Raw genomic sequence first — 27,492 nt, 5'->3', positions numbered from 1 at the left:
GACATATTCCTTTACAGAAAAACTCACAGAAATTAACCAACAGTTCATTTTAGACATTTTTGGAGAAAATACTGTTTATACTCTGTATTTATGTTTTTATTTCAGGGACAGATATTGTATGTTTCTGGTAGAATGGCCCTAATATTCATTTTCTACAATGGATGTCAACTACTTTCAGCATTCTTAAAAATATCTTCTCTGATCAACAGAAAAAGGAACTCAATGATTTTGAACGACTTAAGACTAAATTATTATCCTTACGATCCCTTTAAGTCTGTTGTGCATCTTTCTATTAAACACACACAGACAGATATGCATTGTGTAAGTTCCAGTCTCACCATAGCCGGAGTATGTATTGTTCGGTTTGCGTCCGCGTCCTCTTCCTCCATATGTGCGTGTGGTCTGCAGGGAGTTGGTGCTCTCGTCTGTGAGGTAACCTCGCTCCCGCTCACCCGCAACACCTGAACCAGAGCGACTTGGGGGAGCTCGATATCCCACGCCGATCTGACGAAGCTGCTCATCGATCTGCAGACGCTCCAGACGCAGCTGCTCCACCTCCTGTCCAGCACACAGAAACAAACTACTGTCAGAAAAATGGTCTGAAATCATATAAAAACACTAGTATAAAAGCAAAGTGCATTTAGTTTATATAAAAGTAAAAAAAATTATCTATTCAAAAATATAAAAGTAAGAAAGTTATATAACACAATATAATAACTGGATTACATTGTTTAAAAGGAATTTCTACTCGTATTGACAATGACAATACAGAAGATAGTAAGATACTATAATAAAATGTATTTAGTAAACCAAGGGGCTCCTAAATGTTTTAACCCACGACCCCTAAAATGACAATGCCACCCAATCATTCATTGGAGTTGGTTATAAATATACAATTGTTGTGCACACATCAATAAGCCTATTTAAACACAAGCATATAGACAATACAAAAAAGTGCAACAGTCTAATAACCATATCATTTTTATAGTCATTTATTAATGCCATAAATTTTATATTAATCCCAACTAAAGCGACAGATGGACACGATGTTTTAGGCACAAGTCTATTCTTTAAATTTGAAGACCGCAACTCGGTGATCATCCTCAATGTTTAGTTGTGATCTGTATTTATTTTTCATGCATTTGGTTACCATAAAGGTGTAAGAAAATTTTACCTGGTGCAGCTGACACTACTGCTGTGCTGTAAATTTAACATAAACACACAATTTAAAGGATGATGCTTTTCATTTGTATGTTGATTTTTATGTAACCTTTAAATATTGTTTTTAATCTTTAATCTGAGCAAATCAAGGCAAAGGCAGGTGCAGCTTGACTAGTCTATTCGGCATTAAACTCCATTGAGTTATTAATGTAATTCTATTGTTTTCATTATACTGTAAAAGATCAATTATAATGTGTAAATACTAATATATATATATATATATATATATATATATATATATATATATATATATATATATATATATATATATATATATATATATATAAATAAATAAATAAATAAATGCATTACTTAATCTGATTAAAATCGTGTTTTCTATAAATTTAACATTATCTATGGCAACTTTGTTATACAGCTTGACATATTTATTTTCAGCCAACTGCCCTCAATCAAGTTTGGTATTTGGCCCTTCATAACAGAGTTTGGGGATCCTTGATATACAATGATCTCGGGCCTAATTAAATATGTAATAATATAATATACATTGAAGACAACATGACTAAATATTGTATTATAATGCAATAAAATACAGTATAATTTAATCTTTATATATAATTTTAATATAATCATTATTAAAATTATATAAAATATATTAAGATTTACCAACGTTATATTCCCAGGTCCTCATGTTCTAATAGCAAATGGTGGAAAAATTGCTGCATAACATTACTACAATAGTGTTTGTTTTACTAATGCACAAAACTGCCACAGTAGACCACCTAATTTTTATTTCTTCCTATAAAGGCTGATGAAATAATTGGTTGTTGCGAGAGTGGTGGCCCAAACTTGACATCTACTGAGCAAGATTTTTCTGCACTGACAGCATTTATTGGAGTGGGTTTTCACTGGATGCACCATATCTGTAAACGTGTGTGACGGTGTCAAATCAGAATGTGACAGGTGTCAGTGTGAAACAGCAGCTGAACGCTGATGGTGAGGGGCAATGTGGCAGAGCTGGGGCCATTGGAGAGAGCTAAATTGAGATGGCATGTAATCCACACTCCCCTCCCTCCCCCATCGCATCTAGCCCCAATGGGGGTATTTTAAGTATCAGTCAGCCATTAAAGATGACCAACAGCTTTCCATGAAGTAGGAGATCAGCTGACCATTATACGCAAAAAAATTAAAATAAATAAAAAAATTATATCTATATATCTATACACACACACACACACACACACACACACACACGCACACACACGCACGCATACACACATACTCTGGATATGTAAAATAAAGTGTGTGCGCCTGACTAAACCAATCATTAGCACAATACACACGTGATCCTATTAACTACTTATTATGTGAATATTTTTTTTATATTCAAGTAATCCATAAATACATTGGGTTATTATTTTTCCACAAGGTGGCAGCAGCAAACCAAACCAAAACACAAATTGGGAGAAACTAACAGCAAAAGTTTTAGGTGACGGCAAAAATACACATTACAGAACATGACTACTGTAGAAGGCAAAAGTAAGGGATAGACTGGATAGTCATCATAAAAATGATAGTTCTGTCATCATTTACTCACCCTTGTTCAAAATCTATTTAAGTTTCTTTTGTTGAACTTAAAAGAAGATATTTAGACAAATGCTGGTTGACTTCTAAAGCAATTTATTTCCTAATATGGAAGTCGATGGGTTTCAGCAACCAGCCTTCTTCAAAACATCATCTTGTGTTCAACACAAGATCATAAATGTTTAAAACCACATGAGAAAGAAGAAATCAGAAATTTCATCTTGGGATGAACAATCCCTTTAAGGAATGCATGTGTGAGGAGATAAAAAGATACATATTTCTTTTCCCCATTACTTTCGTCAATTTGTGTAGTCTTGTTCCTCGCCACTGTCGCCACTGGCTTGCTTGGTTTGGGAATTGTGGAGCTACGCATCAATGGATTTGCTCTTCATTGTTTGCACTTTCAGCAGTGAAAATTAAAACACACTGAACTGAACTAAACTGAACTTCCACTCTGAAAACTGGACCGACACGGTTTCAATTTACTAGGACTTCTATGTTAAGCTGCTTTGAAACAATCTACATTGTAAAAGCGCCATAGAATTAAACATGAACTGAATTTAATAATTTAATCTACTGGTTATGGTTATGGGACAGTTTGTGAAAAAACAACAACAAACCATACAGATCTCCTCATGGTTCAGTACACGTGTACCATATGGTTCATCCTTTTTAAATAATAAAAAAATAATAATTTTACAGGGAAGCGAGTGTTTAGGGTATTTTAGTGTCTGACTGAAATATGCAATCCCACAGAATGGCTATCTGCCATCTACAGCACTCTCTGTCATGCCTGCGCCTCCGTTTTGGATGCTTGAAGCAGTTTGTTGATGTATAAGTATGGCCCACTGCCTTGTATTCTGTCTAGGCATGGGGCAATAAGGTTTTCCGTGGTTTGGAAAAGTCAAGGTTTTGAAACTGCAAACATTTTATTTTATACCGTTCCAAAGGTTTTTGCAAGTTTTTTTGTGTGTTTTTTTTAAATGCGTTTTTTACGACTATTTCATTAGTTTTTTAGGGCAACAGTATTTACAGCAAAAGAACCCTAAACATCAAAAGCTTCTGGTCAGCCCACGATTCAGGAATTGTTTGAAAATCAAGTCATTTACACTAACATTCAAGCAAGCTGTAGACCTGAAAAGTGCAGTGGCTTTACTTTATATCCAAAAAAAAGAAAGCTATCCAAAGATGCCTTTTCAAGTCATGAAATCTGTAATTTTAAAACTAATGACACAGTCAGTGAATTTTTAAAAAATAGTTTTGCCTGACATGTTCAAAATCTAAAATATTTTTGAATGTTTCTTAAAATAAATATTGTGTTCAATGGGGGAAAAAGGTTGTTGTTTTAATACCCAGGCATTTTAAAATAACTTATTTTTAAGCAGTAATCACAATCTCGAGTCGTAAAATCGTAAAACCATGATATTTTTATCCAAGGTTATCATACCGTCAGAATACCGGCCCATGCCTTATTCTGTCCCATCACGTTTTAACTTTGTTCATTTCTTCAGCATGTATAACATCGCTTTCACAATTAATGCTGCTAACTTGTTTCAAGTTTCATCAGTTTAAATTTTCAAAATTCAAGCAAGATAAGACGTAAACACAATACTTGTGCATGATTCTCTCTCAGCTCACATGTTTTGTTTTTTTACTCAACATGTTCTTGTGCTGCAACAAATTGGGCTGAATGCACACAAGATAAAGCCAGAACACCTATATTTAACAGTCAGCTAAGTCTGAGTCTAAAGTGAGAGCACACATTTATGGAAGGTTTTTGAATGACAGCAGCTAAAATTATCATTAACCAACAAAAATTGACTACATAAAAAAAAACAGGACTGAAATTAGACTACATGGCCTTATGAAAAACCTTTAAAATACTGTAAATGACAGATAAGGTATTTTATGCTGATGTATAGTATTTCTGAATGGTATTTCAATTTAGAATTTATTTTTATTTATTTATTTATTTTAAAAACCGAATCAAACTGTAAAGTCGATATAAAGCAAACTGACAATTTCGTAAAACATCCCACCACTACTATCTACAAATTTACTTTAAATATGTGTTTCTCAACCACATTCCTAGAGGATGTTCCAGCTCTGCACATTTTCCATGTCTTAACCAAACACACCTGATGCAGATTATCAGCTCATTAGCAGAGAGTATAAGACCTGTAATGGGTGTGACAGACCATTATAGTGCTGGTGGTCCTCCAGGAATTTGGTTGGAAAACACTGCTTTAAATGATTGCAAAAATATGCTCAACCTTAAGGCTGATTTATACTTCTGCGTCAAACGCCGGCGTATGCTATGGCGCTGACGCATAGCCCTTCGCCGTGGCCATCGACGTCACTGACGTGCACCTCACAAAAAAATGTAACTACATGTCGCAACAACGCTTAGCGCAAGCTCTGTGATTGGTCGGCTTGGTAGCGCTGACGAGTCTGGGCGGGACCGAGAGCCACGTGAATGGCGCGACGCCGCGCGAGCGATTGTTTACAAGTGTGGAGTCCAGTGAAGGAGCTCCGGATGGAAAGTTTTGTTTTGTGTTTACCTCATAGTTAAAGTTGTTGCACGTCAGCCGGTTCCTGCCTCAAAATGAGCGAGTTTGAGCCTCTTGTACATGAAATGTTCAGGAAAAGCAAAAAAGCAGCGAAGAAACTCGACACAGAGGAAGATTTACATCTCACTGCCAACTAGCGTTTCGGAAGTGTAATGCAGACCAACAGAGACAGCGCGCAGAAGTATAAATGCACAGCCACGCGCGTTGCATGCGCCGTAGGTTATGCCGGTCACTTGACGCAGAAGTATAAATCAGGCTTTAGGAGAGAAAAAGTGCACACATTGGACAAGAATTTTTCTAATTAGCATGGATCACAGATCAGAGTTTGTGCAGGCTATTAAATAGAGCACACTAAAGAATTCTGCATAAATGAAAACAAAATATAATTCAGGTTTTAGGGTGAAATGCAAGTGCAAAAAGAGTCAAACTAGTTCCCAGAGCAGCATAACAAACTAACCTGGAGGTAGGCTACATGGTATTCAAGCAAGGCCTGAGCATTGCTGATGTTCTCTTTAGTTCCAACAAAGATAAAGGGAACCGTTCCCTGAAAAAAAAATACAAAAAGGAAAAGAGGAATAGCAGTAAGATTGTTAGTAAATTCACAAGCCATTTCAGACGTTTCAGGTTCAAATGCTGAGAATAAGTGTATAAACAGTGTGTTGCTAATAATGTGTTGTTTTCCTCGCTGAGGTTTTATTTAGCTATAACAGTGAGCGGTGTGTTGTATCAGGTGGGCGGCTCATTCACCTCTTGGCTGCTGACAATGTTGTCTCTGCCAGCCCCCTGCCTGCCTCCCTCCTCCCTGGGCAGCTTTTTATCATTGTCCCCTTCAATCCGAACCCGAACCACACCCGATTTGTCGACTATTTCCTGGATAATTTTGCCATTTTTGCCAATAACTTTGCCTGTTGTGAATAAAAAGAACAGAAAAGAAAGAGAACTGTTAGGTGAGATAATTCAGGCTTTGGCAGATCTTCAACATTTTTGCTTAGCTAATGTCTGTCCGCAACTGAACCACATCCAGAAGTCCAAACAAAATGTGTCAGATAAGCAGAAAGCCAACTCACCTACTAGATTCCTTGGCACTGGGAAAGAATCCTCTTTAAACTCCAGATACGTTCTGGCCTGTTTGACTGCCTCTGGGGTCTTAAGTGAGCAAACAAAATAAACAGTTTAAAAAGAATGAAACCACTGCTGCCACTCACGTTCTATGCATCAAAGTCAAACATCAAGAAATGATGTCAACACCTCTCCATAGATGCGAAATGTGCAGCTCTCTTCTTCCAGCTCGATGGCGGTGACACCGGGAACCTTGCGGGCCTGCTGGATGTTGGCACCATGCGAGCCAATAGCCAGACCCATTAGATCCTCGCGCACCTTCACTTCCTCCTGATACGCAGACGCCAGCTGTTTACTTGTCTGCAAAAACACACAATGTTGAGCTGGCTGTCTGCTTAATTAAACCACAAGGGGGAATCCAGCATGGATGCGCAGATAAGTAACCAAAAAAAACCTAAACAAGTAAAGAAGATGTGAAAATAAAATAAACAAACAAATAGTAAACCAAGAGAATGCACAATTGGTGTAACCAAGACTGGGTAGGAGTTTATATTCCACAAATGTTAAGCTGCAGGGTTAGCTCCAAAAAACCAGTGAGCTCTGCCTAAATGAGAGAAGCATAGATGGCATTTGCTTATTTGGGTGACTTAATATGGAGTTATTAAAATATATATGTTTGAATATTCAATTTAAAAACAAATGAGCATTTCTACTCGTATCTCAGCAGGTTCAGACCTGTCTTACATGTCATAAATAAAAGCTGTTTTATCATTTAACAGATCGGATTTATTCAGAACCAAGTAAATGATGGCTCATTTTGGATCCTTCTAAAACATTTTCTTCAGGAATCAGTAATGAAACACCAGTGTTGTTCAGAAATTTACAAATTTGGTGCCCTAGCTTTGTTTGGAATCATTTATATTTGGCAAAACAGAAAAGTTTGACTTGTAAAATGCAGCTCGCTTGGTATAAAAGGTGAAGTAGGTGATTGTCTTCAGAAACACTTTTTGTTGTACTGGTTGAAAGACTCTGTAGATTCCTATAGTAATGATTAAAGTAAATGATCTAAATGTAATTATATGTAGTTTTATATTCTGGGTAAGACTAAAATAAGATCATTTAATTAAACATTGTAGTGCCGATAATTCCCCATAATTCTAATAAAGTAGCCCAAACGGTCTGTCAGCAAATGTAATTTTGTACATCTGCGCACCTCTGTTCACTCAGATCCGCGTTCATGCGGTCATGTGGACACAAGTGACAGCAGTAAAAACAAATGCTGAATCAAAACTCTAAAATCCTGAATCAGTATTGGAGTTACTTTTTCCAGCTGGAGAAAGGATGACACCATGGCTGAAGTATTTCTTTTAAACAGGTGATGTCATGTTTTAAAACCATTTTAGTCATGCAAAGCTTATGCAGATTTTGTTGTTACGAATGGTTCATGCACAGAAGTGTGTTCAGCCACTGAAATCTTCCGGTGAATGAGGGATGTGACTATTCTCAGTTTCATAAAGTACTTTTTAAAGCATCGATAATGTACTGATGTTTTGTTATGAAACAAAATAAATATCTACTGTAAGAAGTGGTTTTCCACTATTTCTGACTGATGATAAGTTTTGCTTGCTAACTACACAAATGAAAACATGCTTTCGATGGGAATTGTAGTATTATAAAGTACTATAAAGTTTTCTAACTGGCGAATGACATGATCTAGTGTGTCTCTGTCATTTTTAATGTGCACGTTCATGAGTCCAGGATGCTTGGCTTTGGACCACAGGGGAGGGACTATATTTAGAAAGATATTATGCTAACCAGTTAGCATTTAGGCTGATCACCTACTGCACCCTTAACTTCATCTTTGCTCCGAAACAGGGATTAAAATTGGTACAGTGTTGCGATTTGTTCTTGGTGTGGTTCACTTTCGCACTACAAAGTTTCTAAACAGACCCAAATAGATAACAAGTCACAGTTGAGTAAACTCTCCTCACACTGGGCAGAGTTTGGTTTACTTTCCGAAATTCAGCTCAGCTGTCATATGTCCTTATTTTAATTGATGACGATGAGCAATAAGACATAACAAGTTGCACTTTAATTTTGAATGGTGACAGCCACAGACAGTCACCACATATAAATTAGATGCAAGACTTCCTCATACACAGCAGTTGCAGTTCGGATAAACAGCTCTCATTAATAGTTCAGCATGCTTTTTTTTATTACATGAAACACAAAAACACACATATAGGAGGACATGCAGGCATACTCATAATTCTCTCTTCATATAGCCGTATATATGGCTATTCCATAACCAAAATGCACTGTGATATAGGCTGGTTAGTTAGTTCGCTGGATCGTATTGCTTTCTTAATACAATTAGGTAAAGGCCACCTTATTCTCGAACTGATTGTTTTGGCGCAGATCAGAGTGCAATTGTGGTCTTTACATATGCCAAACAAACCAAGCTGAAGAGGCAAACACGCCAGGTTCCGAAACAAACATCTAGGTGTGAAAGCAACCTTAAATGGTGTATAAAATCATTATCACATTTTTAACATGACTGACACAATTGCACTTCAAATTTCTTGAAATGATTGTTAATACAATATTCCATTAAAATTCAGTAAAACAAGAAGTTTTAGAAATCCATTCACAGACAAGGCTATTTATGAAATCTTGAACTTGTGATTTCCGTTAAATGCTCATGATTAACTGAATAAATAAAAATAAATACAAATATTGCATGAGTTTACCTCTAAGTGTTTGGTGGCCTCCTCGTTGCGGGACATCAGCATGAGTTTGGTGCGAATACTCCGGAAGTGCATGTCACTCAGTAGCCCAGCTCGTTTCACTGTAGACTCATTTGTAGACTGAGGAGAAGCAAATGCACATCTTCAGACACAAAGCTATCAGTATCAAAAAAATCACTATTAAAAAGATCAAATAAAAACTAAACGCTGACCAGGACAATTAGTTGGTGTGTAGAGGTGTTATAGAAGATGCAATTTGCTCCAATTGCTTTCCTGAAGTCTTTGTGGATATTTTCGGTCAAACAGCTGCATGGTTTAGACAGAAAAAGAAATATTAACAGTTATTTCCAAACCTCATATTCAATTCAGAACTCTTCAAGACCCAGTTTTTATATTAAACAAAGTGACATTACAACACATTGATAAAACTGAACCCTTAAACTGCATTGGCCAAACATGGATCAAAATTATTTAAATAAAATTGGAAAATAGCTTGAAAACACCTCCTGAATAAATGTTGTCTGATGTTCTTGACAGATGATACATGTAAGCCCATTATGTAAAAAAAAACAATGTTGCTGCAGGTGAATAATGTAGCCCAAATCATATTTTCCTTTAGTGTTTTGTTGAAGACTGCACTGACCTCATTTGGTCAAATCAAACAACCAAATTACAAATGTACACAATGTCTTGACATGAGAAGATATGGAAACACAAGTTTGAGACCATCAGAATGCTGCATATGTAGCTTACATGTCTCTGAGATCCTCTGGTACAGCGATGGGGACTTTGTAGAAGGAGTTTTGAGCCGAGGGGCTGTTGGGATTGACAGGCCGGATTCGCTCTGATGTGACAATTTCATTGTATGTGGCGTCGCAGGCTGCATACTCGATCACATAGAACTGTAAAGACAAAAACAAAACAGACACCACAATGCCTATCACCACATTTCACCCAATTTAACCTGAAATATCAAACAGAGTTGAGACATTTTAAGACTTGATTTGATCAAAAGGTTTTTACAAGATGTCGTACTGGACATACAAGATTAACCCATGCCATATTGCTCAAAGGTGAAGAAGACCCTACTCAATGTTTGCACTGCACAACTCCCCTTACTGTAAAACATGTTACTGGACTGTGCTGCTTTTAATGATTCCAGAAGGCTTTTTTATGAAATGAACTCTATTAAGGACATTTCTTTAAGGACACCAGGATTTTTTAAAGAATTTTTCTAATGTACCAGTGTCAAAAATCTAATTTAATTTATTTATTCATTTATTTATTGTTTTTAATTCTATATTAAAAATTGAAATGTTCTTGCCATGAAAATAGCCTTGGTTAAATAAAAAATACATTACATAACGAAACAAAATTTCTGCATGCACGTGACCTGTCAAAGCAACCCTCCACTTTAAACAGTTACCATTTTTGAATCCATTGAACTTATTTCTAGATCTGGCAGGAGCACTTTTAACTTAGCTTAGCATAAACCATTGAATCGGATTAAACCATTAGCTGGATTTGGCTGCAGTAGGCGCAATGATTTTACACTGATTCTAACTGGTGGTGCAAGTGCAGGGTGCTGCATAGTATCATTGCACCTGCTGCAGCCATGGTACGACAGTAAACTGCTGCAGGTAATTCTTGCATACATCTATACCCTGATGATACCATCATTTATGGATCTAGTTCTTCTCCGACTACTGCACTTTCTTCACTGCAAGCCAGTTTAAGCAACCAACATGCTTTTACCAATCTAAATTTAGTTTTAAATACTAATAAAAATTATGTTTTTTAATTGAAATTTTCCACATGTTGAGTTTCCTCCTAAAATGTCCTCATTGGACGGTACTGACAGTGATTATGTAGACTGCTACAAATATCTTGGAATCTGGTTAGATGGTAAACTGAAACTGTGAGATCAAATGTTTTATATTAAAATAGCAAAGACGCATTTTCGAACACTTAATAAAATCGTTTATTTATTTGACAATTAGGCATCTAACAAGTTGGATACACAAACAGCTTTAAATTTGCCTCCTAATCAACCAGTCTGGTTCTTTTTGTGATAATGACCAGCTGACTGTTTATTACACAAGTCACAATGGCCTCTTTCACAACCTCGCAACTTTAAAGACACAGCAAACAGAGCAAAGCTGCTCAAAGACGGTTTTGTTGTGCGAGACCACTAGCTCAAAATGACAGTAATTAGTCAATGTGATGAGACGCATTAGCACAGCACACGCTCATTGCTTCTGTCTGCAAGATGGCTTCAGTCGCACTAAGGCAACATTAAGTATCTGCCGTCTGTAAGGCAGTAAAAGCAGTGGGGAAGAAAATCGATTTGAAGATAATCTATGAACAGCCCATAGTGCTGCAAAACAAACCCTAAAATAAGCCAGAGAAGCCACATCTCATATCAGCAGAAACGTGCAACTATGCTCAATGAACTGGAATGCAGTCAAAAGTCAAGTCTAAATTCGTCCCATTATTCGACTGGCCCAGTGAATGTGTGCAAGAGGGAGACGACATCTCCCCGGTGCTTCATGCAACACTGTAAGAGGTCTGACTGTCAACCCATGTGCTGCCTTAACCTAATTAGGCCACAATGTGTGAAGCACGTTCGAAAAAGACTTCGTGTCAGCAAACAGTGGACGGCAAACAAGTTTTAAGAAGGATTAGAGAGTACATTAATACTTTTGTATTAACAGTTTCAGTAATTAAAATGAAATATGAAATGCTGCCAGAAGCACCCTATGTCTAAAATAAACGATCACAAGTGCTAAATAGAAATAAAAAGTGATAAAGTCTAATGCAGGCGTGGACAAACTTTTCCTTATGACGGCCCAAAAAACAAACTTGATTGATGGTAGTGGGCTGAAGGTGGCATGGGTAATTGGACTAATTTATTAAAAGATGTTTAGCAAAAGACTAGAAAACCTTGCTTAATATTAACCTTAATACAGATTTTTTTTAAACATTTAATAATGAACTTATTACAATTAAAACAAAAACATTCTATTCATAACAGAACTACAAGTTTTTCGCTCGCTGATGTCTTCTGCATAGTCTTCTATAAATCAAGAGACAATATTTAGAATTTTTAAAAAGTCACTCATTTTCAACATTTGACTGAAACATTTAATCTCAGTTTGCTTTTTTTGTAGCTCAGCAATAAAACAAATAATAAAAAGGTTACGTCAAATTAGACAAAATGATCTCTGTGTTTAAGGTGTTCATCCCAAACCTCTCCATCGTACTCACTTTTCCTATCAGATGAGACAATGGGCAAAATCAAAAGTTACAATGGGCCAACTTTGGCCCGTGGGCCCTATTTTGGACATGTCTGGTCTAGTGCAATTGACCCTTCGCTAAGCCACACCCAAAAACCGCCACCCACCAATCGTGGCTTAGCAACCGTAGCTACGCGCAGGGGCAGTGTCAAGCTTTCAAGCGAGGGAAACAGGCCATAGCGTTGTGCTTATGGATTGTGCAAATCTGATACCCGGTATCCTAAAAGTTTAGACGGGATGGTGAAATGTTTTCCCTTTTCAAAACCAAAAACCCAAGAGGAGAAATGCCAGTGTGGATCAAGCTCTGTGAGGGGTGCTAAAGGAGCGGAGTTAAGTTGGTTTTGTTTTGATATTCCTGACACATTCAGTGATGGCAATAACTCACACACCTCTTACCCTAAACGGATCTAAACTGCGTTTCCTACAAAAATACAAAGCAGGTTTTGCTTTACGGTCGTCTTTTTCTTTTTTCGCTCGATATTATGAGCACTGCTCCGTTTAAGCCTTCGCCATAGTAACTTCGTCATACAAATAACGAATTGGTCATGAGTTATTGATCCTGAAAATATGCAAATCTGTTGCTAACCATACTGAACTTTATATTTCCATCTATTTCAAGCTACGAATATTTGAAATTACAAATTAACAGAACAAAACAGAGATGCGATTACAAACTGAGCACTTGCGATCAATATACTTAAAGCCTAGTTCACACTACAGGATTTTAAACATCAGCAGATCACTGTGCTGTTCACACTACATGACTTGTCTTTTGATCTCTGTGGTGTTCACACTACGCAACACTCCGTGAACGATCCACAAGAGGGGGGTCACACACTACATGATCTGACAACATCTCATTCCCCATCAGCTCATTCAAGCTACCAAACCACAGCCAATGAAAATTTGAGGGAGGAAAATTTGTTTTAGTATCTTAACTACATATTTATAGGCTGTATTACCAAAAAAAATATTATATTTTTAGGGTAATGGTGACATTAAATATGATGCCAGACATTCAAAGCTTAATTTTAATATCTCAATAATAGCTTTGAATGTAAATATGATTTGACAATATGGCGTTTCATATGAGAACGATCAGAATGAGCAGTATGGTAATTCTAATAGTTACAGAATTCTAGTTCCACTGTTAATATAGCCTACTCTCATGTCTGTGCTAACGCTGAATGAAGTGAGTGCACTGATGCCCATTCTGACCAATCACAGATGTTTCTGCTGAGCTCCTAAACACACAGGCACGCAGCTCATGCTGATATGCTCTCTCATTGGCTGTAGCTCGTCACTACATCTGACCGCACGTGGGGTTGAGTCGGCCGACTGCTCTGGAATATTTAGCATGCTGAATGTTGGATTTCCGTCTGCGAGGTGTCGGCGACGCGTCAGCGAGCCTCGTTGATGTGTTGGTCAGTAGTTCACACATAAAGAGCGGCGAGCGCCGAGCACACGCAGATTTCTTCCCAATCACAGCCCGATCTGTCGGCGAGCTCGTTAACTTCCAAATCGGGCTCAAATCAGGCTTAAAATCCTCTAGTGTGAACTAGGCATTACCAGCAGCTGTTTTTCAGTCATTAATAAAGAGAACACAAGCTGTTGAATGGTTAGCGTATGAGGCAGCTAGGCTAAGCTAGCTTCAATTTTGATTGATTTATTCTCTAATCGGTTGCCTATTATGTCGTGAATATACTCCTGTAATGCATACAGTAATGCAGTCCTTTTTTTTGTCTGGCTTTCTCGGATATCTCACCTGTTTGCCAAAAATTACATTATATCCCTGGCAATGTCTGACACCGGTGCTTACACATTGTAAAAGTCGTGTCAGGCTTGAAAGCTTGACAGGTGTAGCAACAGTAACTAAGAAGGGCAGGGCTTAGCGAAAGATCAATTATCAAGTCATAAAGAGTAGGCTGGAATTGTAGAAGTATTTAATCTTATAAGCAGCACAGAGATGTTTTCATGTTAGCAGCTCACATTAAAAGAGTTTTCATTGTCTCAGAGCATCGTAACCAGTAGAGCTGTGTGATTAATCGAAATTGAGTCGCAATTTGAAATGTTGCGATTAGCTAAAATTGCAAGAAGCCGCGATATTAAATATATATTATTTAACTTCCCCAACCCAAAGCAAATGCATGACTGCTGTCTTTGTGTGATAGTCTTACTAGCCAATTGAGTAAACAAACTTTCATTCTGCCCAATTAGAATTGTGCAATGGAATTACGCGGAACACCCACAATAAAAAAACTAAACAAAAACAGGAAAAAACGAACGAGTGGGATAATGGCGTCTGCCATTCAGAAGCATTAATAGACAAATTAATATCAAAGAAAAATAAGTTAATAGCTAATACAAGTTAATATCTTTTAAGTTTCTTTTTAAACTAACACTACAATACAGATTTGAGCTGATGCTCGACTACAAAATTAAATCACAAATCAAAATCGCAATATCTGTCAAACATAAATAAATTTGCGATTAAATATTTTCCCCAAATCTCACAGCTCTATTCACCAGCCACTGGAAGTTTGTTTAAAATGTTTGTTTTAGGTTGTTAGATCCTACAGTTCATGCTAGCATTGTACCATACGTTTAACTCTAATGTTCCAGGTTGAATTCAAGCGAGGTTCTGCTGTTGATTATAAACAGAAACAATTCAGATGTGAAAATCAATTTACAATAAAATAGACAAATCTTCCATTATTACATTTTAAATAAACCTTTATGCATTTTATTCCACCTCATTAATATCAGCTAGTAGACACCACTGAATCACAAGGAAATCATAAATGCCTTCATAAAAAAGCAGAAAGACGCACACTATCTAACAATAAAAATGCACAGTTCAAGGCACTTCACGGGACCTTTACAGGGCTCGACAATAAGGACTGCCCGATGGCCCGGGGCCAGCGTGCGAGACACTCGGGCCAGTGTACAGAATGTTACTGGCCCGATTGGGCCAGTGCTGCCTTTTTGCCTGCCAGATCGAGCCAGAGCTGCGTGCTGCGACTGTCTGTCAATTGTGTGCAAATACAATCTTACGGTGCTTTCACACATAGACGTTTGTTTCGGAATCTGTCTCGTTTCCCCCGTTAGCGCGGTTTGTTTGGCATAATTCCAGCAGTTGCGCTCAGCGCTCGCATCCGCGCCAAATCAATCAGTCTAAAATCGCCTGAATGAGACGGTCTCTGCCCTATTGAGCGGATCGATTGTAGTGAGAAAACAAAACAATGCAACGAACTAACCACCCAGGCTATGTCACAGTGTATTATGATTGTGTATTAGCCATATATACGGCTATATGACGAGAGAATGATGAGCAGGGCGAGATGTCATTCTTACCGGTAAATGCGAAAGTGAAAGCATGCTGAAATATTAAAGAGAGCTGTTTATCCAGCCTGATCTCTGTTTATCCATTAGGAAAATTGACTGAAGTTAATATCTGATCATTTTTCCATATTTTAATCATATAATATGTTGGGTTAGGCCTGTTGTTTTGTTCATTTCCGCACTGACAGCTCAAAAGACAGATCAACATTGATCTTCTTCGCGATCTGATGAAGTCTCCGTTCATCTGCTATGTCTCTCTATAATGTAAGCCTAAAATGCAGAATTCTAGCCAACGTTTCTTTAATAGATTGATTAATTCAATAGATAGATTTTTACAAAACCTGACAATTGAAATGAGGCTCTGTATAAGAAAGTCTGACCTCTCTGATTTGTATTTGGTGACGATGTCTGTGGGTTGTTAAAATTAAAGTGCACATTTTCGCTTATAAAATATTCTATACACAACTGGTCAAAAGTTTGGGGTAAGTATAATTGTTATATATGTTAAAATAAACTTCTTCTGCTCACCAAGGCTGCAATTATTTCATCATAAATACAAATTGTGAATTGTTGCATAAAATAACTGTTCAAAAGTACTTTATCATTTAATTTATTCATTTATTCCAGTGATTTTAAAGATGAAATTTCAGCTTCATTACTCCAGTCACATTATCCTTCAGAAATCACTAATATTAATTATTATTATATTTATTAATGGTAATAGTAATAAAAGCAATAATGTCTGGAGTAATAATTTTATTTGAAACTGCATACAATAACAAGGCAGTTATTTAAAATGTTGATGAATATTTAACAATTTAAATTTTTTTACATTTAATAAATATAGCCTTGCTTAACTGAATAATTTTCCTTAAAAAACTTAAAAAAATTACTGTAAATATATATACACTTGAAGTCAGAGTTATTAGCCCCACTTTGTTGTTTTTTTCTTTTTAAAATATTTCCTAAGTTATGTTTAACAGAGCAAAGAAATGTTGATAGTATGTCTGATAATATTTTTTCTTCTGAATAAAGTCTTATTTGTTTTATTTTGGCTAGAATGAAAGCAGTTTTTAATTTTTTATGAACCATTTTAAGGTCAAATTTATTAGCCCCTTAAGCTAATTGTTTTTCAGACTGTCTCCAGAACAAACCATCGTTATATAATAACTTGCCTAATTACGATAGCCTGTCTAGTTAACCTAATTAACCTCGTTAAGCCTCACACACACACACACACACACACACACACACACACACACACACACACACACACGCGCGCACACGCACGCACACACACACACACACACAAAGTCAAATAGCTATTAACTTTTTTTTTAGGTGGGGCCAGTGAAAATTTTGGCCGGGCAAGTAAAAATCAGAACCACTGGCCCGATCGGGCCAGTAGAAAAAATCCTTAGCGTTGAACCCTGCTTTAAGCTTAATAAACAGATAAACAATATTTAATGCGATACTGACACCATGTTCAGAATGCAAAGTCAAAAATCCAGAGCTTTCCTTTAACCCAGGACCAAAATCTGACAGAAGCATAAAGAAAATTCCAGCTATCCTTAAATAGAGCTAAATTTTCCAGTTGTTGATCTTGCTCATGCATACAGAACCTATATTCTACAGCTTAAGGCAATCTGCCATAAGATCACCAGGAGGTTCAGTCTGACTCAATAAATGAGATCACTCCAGTGTTTATGGGGAACTGGGTCAGTGCTGCAGATGTGTGTGTGTGTGTGTGTGTGTGTGTGTGTGCTAAAGGCCCGCTAGAGCAGAGAGACCCAAAAAGACCCGAAACACCCTCCATCAAAATTCATATATTCACTTTGGACTCAACTTCGGAGGCCAACCGAGTGAATAATGAGAGACAGAAGCCTTGAAATTCAGAGCCCGTAACCCACATCTGATCAAACATGTGCTTATGTATGCAGTGGTCGCCTGCACACCTGGGCCTGACTTACCTCTCCCTTCATCATCCTCACCCTCGCTAGCCACCAGCCGCAGGGCTCCTGCTCATTGGCTCTGGAGTAAACCTGCAAGAGAAGGACCAGGTTGGTAAGTGTGTTTGGCACGAAAAGAAATGGTCTGTGTGTGAAAACAAAACAGCAAATTAATTAGTATTTCTTTTTACTATAAAGAGTGTATTGAGAATGGTAAAAAATAAGACAAGGTAGACTATGTCAGGTTTGTTTGGACACAGTAGACCACCCGTTTCTGAATAGATTACTGATAAAAATCAAAAATGCCCAACATATAATGCCCAGTCAAAAAAAAAACAACAACTCTAATTTAAGTGGATCGCCTTTATTTTTGAATACAGTGTGCGTTCATCATTGCATCGTGACATTGCAAAAGGTTAATTTCCATCAAGAGTTGCATTCATATTTGGCTGAGATCTTGCACTGGCAACGGAAGCACCCTCACTTATTTTTTAGGACTATGAGGAGAACTACTCTTTAAAATGTACTCCAGCTCATCTCTAATCTTTTGGTGGGGTTGAAGTCAATTGCAAATAAAGTGTCAAAATGAAGCCTTCTTTCTGAATTTGGGCCCAATGAATCTTATTTGATCATGTGCTTCTAATATAGTGGTTTAGAATAGGATAGAATAGAATTAAATTCCTTTTATTGTCACTGTGCACATGTACAATGTACATAATGTACATACTTGATGAGATCAAGATTGAGCAGATTATTCTAACAACAGTGTAAAAATACGGGATGAGAGGAAGGTATGGGGATCTGAGTAAACAGTTCTGCAGCAGAACAAGAGCTATATACAATATGTTATATGTAAATGTAAGTTAATAAATAGTAGTGCGAAAATAGAGGATGAGAGAGAGGAGTAGACAGTTCTGAGGATGAACGAGAGATCAAGACAAGATGTATACAATTAGATGCGTTTTGCATAAAGTCCAATGAATTTAAGTGAATTTTAAGCCAGTCCATGTGTGTGCATGTGTGGGGCCAGTGCATGTGTGAGTTAAGGATGGTAATGGCTTTTGGGAAAAATAAAGAAATAAGATTTAAAAAAAATAAATAAATAAAGCTACACAGTTCATTATCGAGGGTTAAATGATTTGTTGCCAATCATAAAGGAAGCCAGAAACATTAATCACATCAATAAATGTTCAATAACAAACTCTAAAAGACTCATAAAACCAAATAGCAGCTTTTGTTTTGGCCAGGCAGTGAACATTATAAAATAAATTGATAGCAAAGAAATGATGTCCATAAATTAGTAAAAATACTTTTTACAAAAGGACTTGATTTAATTTGTAATAATTATTTGAATTGACTATTAAACTATTCATTAATAATGTTGTCAACAGATTTGCGATGCATTTCAGTTTGTTAGTCAGTCAATGCCAAATAAATAAACTGATGATAACTTCCTAGTTTTGATCGACAACAGAAATAATAGATACTGATATTCTACAACTATGTTTAGCTAATTAAAATAACCAATATCATCATCAGCAGTGTTGGGGAAAGTTACTTTTGAAAGTAGCTTGCTTTACTTAGTTACTTTTTAGGGTAATGCATTATATTATTTTTTGAGTTACTTTTGCGTCACCTTTTTACTACCAGGCTGAGGCTTGATCTCTTTCAGAAGTAGTTTTTTTCTCTCTTTTTTTAAATAGAGAAGCTCTGGAATTAACAGCGCACTGTATAATCTACACATACCTTTAAAAGACACATTATTGAGTATATATTATTAATACATATTACAGATAATAAAGTTTTTTTAAATAATTAAATAAACCAAAAAGTAACTCAAATATTATTAGTTTTTTTTTTTTTAAAGTAATGTTTTAATATTACTTTTATAAATAACGAGTAAAGTATCACGTAACTCATGTTACTTGTAATGCGTTACCCACAACACTGATTATCAGGTAGGCCAGTCACTATATCCATTTTTGTTGTACAATATATATTGCGCCAAAATATATTGCAATAAATTATATTATTGTCATTTTAGGATCATTTTATGCCACACATAATATAATGTCAGAATGACAATATAATATCTTCACAATGCAAGTACACTCTTCCAAAGAACACATCATATAATATTCTTAATAATATTTCATTTAATTACAGTCATTTTTTATTCAATAATCAGGCATTAAAACCAGAATGTGAAAAAGCACATCCTAAAAAATAATAATGATAATAGTTAACAAATAGGTGCCAGGTAGAAAGCAACAGAGGCTCCTATTTCTGGTACCAGATCCGTTTTCAGCTGTCAGACACCCACAGGAAAATATACTAGTAATTTATAGTGAATTTTTAATTTGTAAATGTGCTGTTTAGTCTTTCATCCTTTGTGAATCAATGCTATTTAAATAAAGGTGTTTGTATAAAAATAGCGTGTATAATGATGGAAAGATGCAAGTATAGATTAGAATAATGAACAAAACCTTTCTGAAACAACATGAAGCAATTGCTCAATTATTTAGCAGACATCACTGTACATTAAATCAAACATTCACTTTCAAAGCACTTTGTTTACACCTGATATTATTAAGAAAAATAATAAATATGTAAATGAGATCTGAAATGTTTCGACTGTGAATGTGTTTGACTTTAAAATTGGCCCATTTTTAGCGCTAGACAAAGTGATGTGAAATGATCTGATACGCGTTTTCGAGGCAGACCAATTCAAAGTCTATTTCTCCAGTGATGATTTATATGAGGAGTCTTTTTTCAGGGTGTTGGAAAAGTGAACATATCCTTACCTCCACCTCATCTCCCTCACAAATGTCCTTGTGGTAATCGGTTGGGGGCGGCAACCTCACGTCACTGAACGGCAGCTGTCTCTCCGGTTGCCAGCTTGTGGAAAGAAGCCACACACACAACTGTCAGTCAGCTTTCTAACGACAGGTATAACTCAAGTTTCACTCATTTGACACCACACCTCCAAAAACCCAGTACTCGCTGGCCTAACAATCTCAACGCAGAGAGAAGCAGCACAGTTTAATTTAACGCACACTTACTCGGACAGACATCAGTGTCAGTTTAGTAAAGATCAATCTGGTGGGAAAGTAAATGATGATGAAGTGTGTCAACAATAAGATGTGATGCTTAACTGTAGCTCTCTACTTGTGAAATGAGCATAACGCATGCTCTGAAACATGCTCACACACACACAAACTTTTTTTTTGTACATGTTATGGCCTCAATCTGTTTGACCAAATCAGCTAAACTCACTATTATACACAGATGTAATAAAACCAAAAGCACAGGGTCATGATCAGAGAGATGATCATGCTCGTGGTTGTTCATGGGTCAGCAGAACCATTCCAAGAATGGCAGGGCCACTGTCCTGTACTCCCCTGCCTGCATACCTCAAAGGGACTATTTCTGGACCTCACTCAGCCCGAAACAGGAGAGGGGGAAAAAAGACAGATAAAGATGGGAGGAGTAGGGAGACGTGAAGGGGGAAAAGAGGGGGACAGGAGAACTATAAAGAGCTGTCTGACAGCTGCCCGAGAGAGTAAGCACAGGTGCTGAGAGAGACGGGCTCCAGCACATGGCTGAAGGAAAAGTGGAAGTGATTTATCAGTTAAGCGCTAAAGCAAACAAGCTGATTGGGAGATGAGAATTATCAGATAACACTACGTTTGGGTGGCTATATGGTAATATGGTATACCGCTGGATCTAAAAATAGTAACGGTATGAGTTTTAATACCGTTATACCATCATAAAAAACAATGCACTTATATAGGAGACAAGGATTAAATACAATTTATTTAATGTCTAAACATGCGTATATATGGTTGACATAATGGTGCGAAGAAGAAAGAGAGGGGTGGGGAAAGATGGTGAGTTGCGCACCAAATGACCTGGTCTTGGCAGTATTCCGGTTGAATACGGAAAAGGACATTTTCAAATTGTGCAACAAAAAGGAGACCGCAAGAGATGGAAATACCTCAAACCTAAGGTCGCATATACAATATTCAATTTCTGAATGGTTTTGGCACAAGCCAACAGTTTGGTGCTGCTGTCTGAGCCTTACGTCATAATTTAATTATGCACGAGTGTACCAAGGTCAAACAGAGAGAGGGTTAACGCTATCAACATTTGGATAATAATAATAATAATAATAAATTTTATTTGTATAGCACTTTTCCAACATACATGCAACTCAAAGTGCCTCACAAACAACTAAAAAGCATTAAAATAGACCACAAAAACACGTCACATATACTCAGATAAAAGCATTCATGTACACGAATTATAAGCATATTTCCACATGATCCAACACACAATAGTCCTTACATATGCAAGCACACACCATACATGCATACATACATACATACATAAACCTACAACAATATAGATAAAATGCGTACACCTTACAAATTTGTGTATTCATACGCAAATTAAAAAGATGCATCTCAACACGCTTTTTAAAAACATGAATACTGGGGGATACCCTCCAGGTCTAGATAAGACCACTTCTGTACACATACAGACTGATTTCATTTTATATGATAATATTGAAATCTTCTAATAACAGTATTATGAATGTAATTAAAACATGATTGTCCACTTTTTTTTAAATATTTGAAAAAACAACTGAAAGTTTGGGGCCACTATAGCACGTTTTTAACATAATTTTTAAAAAATGTTTCTGAAAGAGGGTGACAATCATTCTAAACAAATGCTTTCTATTTTAACATATTTTAATTTATCCCTGTTATGGCAATGTTCAGCTTTCAGCAGTCATTTATTTCTCCATTCTCCAGTGTCACATGAGCTTCCAGAAATCAATCTAATAGGTGAATATGGCGCTCAAGTAACATTTGCTGTAATTAAATCACAGTTAATAAAGTTAAAAGAAGAGCATTTATTTGAAATGGAGACATTCTGTAACATAAAAAATGTTTATTGTAACGTTTGATCAATTCAATGCATCTTTTTTTGAAATACAGAAAAAGTATATTAGGCATAACCCGTTTCAAGGTTTACCACGATTTGGAAAAGTCAAGGTTTTAAAACCACCAACATTTTCCGATATATCGTTCCTAAGGCATGTGTAAGATTTTTTTATTTACATTTTTTGAAAAACATTTTTAGGACAACAGTATCAGATGCTGTTTTAAGTAGTAAAGAAATCTGTGATTTTTCAAACTAATGAAGACAGCAGAAGTCAACGATTCATTTGAATTATTTAGCCTGACATGTTTACTGCTCCAAAATACTTTAAATGTTTCTCAAAATCAAATATATTGTGTTTAAAGGGAAAAAGGTGTTGTTTTTAACCTGGACATTTAAAAGACACATATTGTAGAGCAGTAATCACAATAGAGAGAAACTGTGATATTTTTATCCAAGGTTATCATACCATCAGAATCTTATGCCGGCCCATGATTAAAGTATATACAACATACAAGTATATACAAGTATACAGTATAAGCAAGTGCTGCAGTACAGCTACTACTTTCCTCTTGAAGAGCCAATAAATTGTCTTTAAACAGGGTAAAACTGTACTCCTTTTGGCTAACATTATATTTTTGCTGGTTGTGTAGGTGTCAGAAGTGAACAATCACTAGCAAAACCTTGTAAAAAGAGGCATAGACTTTGGGAAAGAGCGTGGACAGGAAACGCTCAGCCAACTTACTTGTTTTCAAAGACTATTGTGAGGGAGTCTTCGTGTACATCTTTGATGAAACCCTACAAAAAGAAGAAAAAATATGATCAGCATAAGTGTTTGCCATTGAATCATGTTGGCATCTGTTTCTTAGGGAGTTACATAGGGAGCAAACAAAACTTGCGTGAGGCAATGTGATATACATAGCATGTGCTAACACACATTTAGCTCCCGAAGCAACACCTATGCCACAAACGTGGGCACATGCATGTCACAGGTGTAGTACAGGGTAGCATGTGAATGTGAGACGTAATTGAAGGGGTCGGGTGGAGGCACTCAAAGTCCCCTCCTCAAAATCTGTTCCTCATCCATCACTCCTCCTTCCTCTACTAACCTCAGAGCTGCCATAAAACGATTACCCCAGTCGCCACCCCCATTATAGCTTAGCTACATACTGCCAATGCCTAATATGGGACGAAGTGGCTGAGACGAGGGTGAATGAAAAAATTAGACAGAACGAGTTCCAGTATGTAACCTGCTTGGAAGAGGCAGGCTAGTTTCCGGAAAACTGGCACAAGCACATACTGTATGCAGGCCTATTTAGAGCCATGTGCATATACATACAACCCCTTAATGCATTAACCTGCATTATCACGCTTGCCAAATAATGAACCAACTATAAAAGATGATCCTACGGTATTAATTTATGCACGTCAATAGGACAAGACACTAAACCAGCGTAAAAAGAGCTGTAAATCTACATGTCCAAAAATGGAGCTCCCTTTACAAGCTTTTAAAAATGAAGATTTAACGCCTGCTAATTTACAAGTCAGCAAAACAGACTAAAAGCAGCTGGGCAGGCTTTTAATATAAACTGTCCCATGTTGAAACTGTTCCAACATACTAGATTGTGAATTTACATATTAGTGTCTGCTGGCCAGTTCTGTGCAGGAGAGGCGTTAGGGTGGCCTTACGTTAGGGTGGTATTTCTGGATATGTAACACTACAGGCATGCAGGACCCAAGAGGATGAGTGGCAGATAAGTAGTGTATGACGAAGACCCCCGGCCACGTGGAGGTCTCCATGTGCATCTTCATTCATAGCATTTGAGGGAACCTTGAAGAAGCTTGAATTGAAATAAACTGCATGACTAAAAATTATTTTACAAGTTCTGACTTATGGAAAAAAACATCAATATTGGGGCAGACTTTACACTATGTATACACTGTATACTTGCTGTATACTTGCTCCAACTCATAGTTTGGTTACAAGACCCAAGACTTTAGAACCAATGTTGTATCTATTAAGGCAGTGGTTCTCAAACTGTGGTACGTGTACCACTAGTGGTACGCGGGCTTCCTTCTAGTGGTACACGGAGGAATGACATATATCATGTACATGCTACATATATTTCAACATTTATAAAAAATTATGTGTATAATATGCCATATATGACATATAGCCTTTATTTCTGAGGTAATATGCCATGTTTTTTTTAAACTGTGCAGAGTTGTAGCTGCTTTACTGGGCATACTACGCTACTGTATTTCAATATTGCTTATTTTGGTGGTACTTGGAGAAAGAATTTTTTTCTGAGGGTGGTACTTGATGAAAAAAGTTTGAGAACCACTGTATTAAGGACATTTCAAATCTCAGACCAAACTATTTTTATTAAGTGGTAAATAGTCAATGTAAACTCAAATTTAAGGAAAAGCCTGCAACAATTAAATGCTACATTTAAAAACCTGAAAAGAAGAAAGAGTATTCAAATAAAATAGGTGCTACTAGGACTAAAAAAGACCTAAAAAAACGTAAAGACAGCAAATGATGAGACCAGAAAAGAAGAGAGTTGGTCAGTTTTGGTAGGGGGTTGTAGAGTGTTGGGTGTCAGCAAAGAGATCACCTGTTCCTCTTCCACCTGCTTTGGCCCCTCAGACTTCTACAGCTTGAAACAGCCGACACAATCACAGTACTATCCTTAAATCACAACCTATGACATAACATGACCATCCATACTCTAGTCATTGATATAGAGACCTTTTTTAAATGTAATACAGCATGTTCTTCACGAAAGCAAGATAAGTGGTTTCCCACTGTTTAACTTGAACTCAAACTGACCAAACAAAGAGAATATCACTGTGAATTCACAACCAATATGAAAATTAAACGACCCAACCTGACACTTTAATAAGCTAGTCCAGCCACAGAGTATCTATCTTAAACAGTTAAAACCAAAAATAAAAAGTGATCATCATTTAGGAAGAATGACAACATCAGACAACATTTGCTTAGACTGCCTGGAAATAATTAAAACACTGTCGGTCCACACTTTGACTGCCTTTCCTTTTTGTGGAACAAAGAATAAAGAAAGGGTTGTGAACAAGATGAGGATGATACATGATGGCAGAAATATCATTTTTGGCCTTAACTTCCCCTTCAAGCACTGATGAAATGTCCCATCATGTCTCTCAAAACCAAGTAACCTGCTCATCCTCTCATAAAATCTCCCAAAAATGCTTTCTATGTAGGGCACCTCGGTTGATTTTGAGATATAGCCACTGGCTTCTTGTCTTGTTAGCTAACCTGCTAAAATGACTCGGTGATTCCCCTGTTTATAGCTGAGAAATGAGAAAACAACACTGTACACACACAACCAGGCCGATGATCATTAGGTCTCGGGCCTCTTTGAAAGTGATACACATGACTGCATCACATCTCGGCTGTCCCGACCCGCTCGCTGATGCGTACACTGGAGCTTTATGGTTTAAAATGGGTTCATTTTAAATGAAGTTACCTTGTAGAAGGCCCCGTTGGAGCCGCGCACCTCCACCGCCAACCCGTCCATGTTCGTCGTCGCTTCCCCACGGCTGTGCCTCTCTTTAGGCGCTACGATAGCGTGCGAGTCCGGTACCACCCCCAGCTTCACGGGCCTCTCGCCGTTCTCCGGCCGCTTCTGTGTGTCCAGTGTTTCGGGTGAGAGAGGGGGCAAAGGTGACGGGGGAACACAGGAGCCACAGGGAGGGGGTTCAGCTCCGACACCCCTTACAGCAAGGCAAGCCAACTCGAAAACGGCTGCCTACAGCGCGAGGGAAGCTCGCGGGAGTGCCGTTAGTGGCCGGTCTGAAGCTGGACTGATGCTGTCTGATGACGGTGGATGTAAACGAGGTGTTAGCACAACAGCTAGCGCAGCCGCTAATCAACGGGCACCGACACCTTCTGGCACTTGATCTCGCGGCTCCTGCATATGTCGGGATGATTCTCGTAAAAATCCTCTATGTTATATCTGAAAACGCTGTTGATTAGGACGTCTGTTCTTTGATAAGACTGTGATGCTGTGCTACTTCACCCTTCCCCTCCAACACACGCCGTCAGAGTGGAGCAGCAAGACTGTGAATGACCCCGAAATCCCCACCCCTCTCCACTATACGCCCCGCCCAGCGCAGAGTTTGAGGCTTTGATTGGTCTACCACACTGCCACTTACTAACAGCTGGAAGATCTGATTGGTGGAGCTGTCGGGGGCTGGTCGATGCGGACTCGGTGCTCGCGGCTCCTGGTTCGCCGGGTTTGTCCTATTAGCGCCAGTTGTGTAGTTGCTATATTTGGGTGGCTCTGGTTGGTTTTTGACGACAGACCCACTCCTGATTCACAAAAAACTCCGAAATGTACGTTTCATGAAACGACCAGACTTTATAAAAAGCTCGTTATTTAGGAATACTGATAAATAAATATAATGTGTGTCAAACGCGAGATGCAATTTCTATTTTGAGCAGATGCTTTCATAACACACCGTGCAACCGCATGAAAAACAATCATGAAATGTATCAAATCTAAAACACTGGTCTCACTCTGAATAATTTGATGCATTAGGCACAACTGATTGATTTTGTATGTAAAAATCCGTAAAATCAAAGAATTGACATGAAATGTGTAATCAAGCCCCGTGACAGGTCCACTAATTTATTTTTCAGCAATACTTTATTGTTGTGGATGTTGGATCATGAAATCTCACAGCTTCAAGTTTATTGTTGAACTGGGTTGGGTTATACTGGGAATACAGGCCAGTAGCCTGGTGAAAGGGATGGTTCTTTTTTTTCAAAAAGTGG

The 27,492-nt window shown here is 37.4% G+C and overlaps 1 protein-coding gene across 4 annotated transcripts in view; it reads right to left on the bottom strand.

Moving 5' to 3' along the window:
- Window positions 1–26,763, bottom strand: part of fxr2 (FMR1 autosomal homolog 2) — a 42,081-nt gene extending 15,318 nt beyond the window's left edge. For 2 of the 4 annotated variants that reach the window (XR_012382322.1, XM_073906274.1), the window contains exons 1-12: window positions 26,183–26,763; window positions 23,419–23,471; window positions 20,531–20,624; window positions 17,748–17,819; window positions 9,893–10,041; window positions 9,352–9,445; window positions 9,143–9,259; window positions 6,582–6,752; window positions 6,401–6,479; window positions 6,081–6,238; window positions 5,791–5,877; window positions 339–558 (exon numbers count right to left, since the gene is read on the bottom strand). Coding sequence is in view for 3 of the 4 variants with exons in the window: in XM_073906274.1 (XP_073762375.1) it covers window positions 339–558; window positions 5,791–5,877; window positions 6,081–6,238; window positions 6,401–6,479; window positions 6,582–6,752; window positions 9,143–9,259; window positions 9,352–9,445; window positions 9,893–10,041; window positions 17,748–17,819; window positions 20,531–20,624; window positions 23,419–23,471; window positions 26,183–26,233 (1,345 nt within the window). In the remaining variant the exon portion in view is untranslated. 4 annotated transcript variants of the gene reach the window in all.
- Window positions 26,764–27,492: the final 729 nt, after the last annotated feature.

This window comes from Danio rerio, chromosome 7 (assembly GCF_049306965.1).
Source record: "Danio rerio strain Tuebingen ecotype United States chromosome 7, GRCz12tu, whole genome shotgun sequence".
Lineage (NCBI taxonomy): Eukaryota > Metazoa > Chordata > Actinopteri > Cypriniformes > Danionidae > Danio > Danio rerio.
This window is presented reverse-complemented; position numbering and strand designations above follow the sequence as displayed.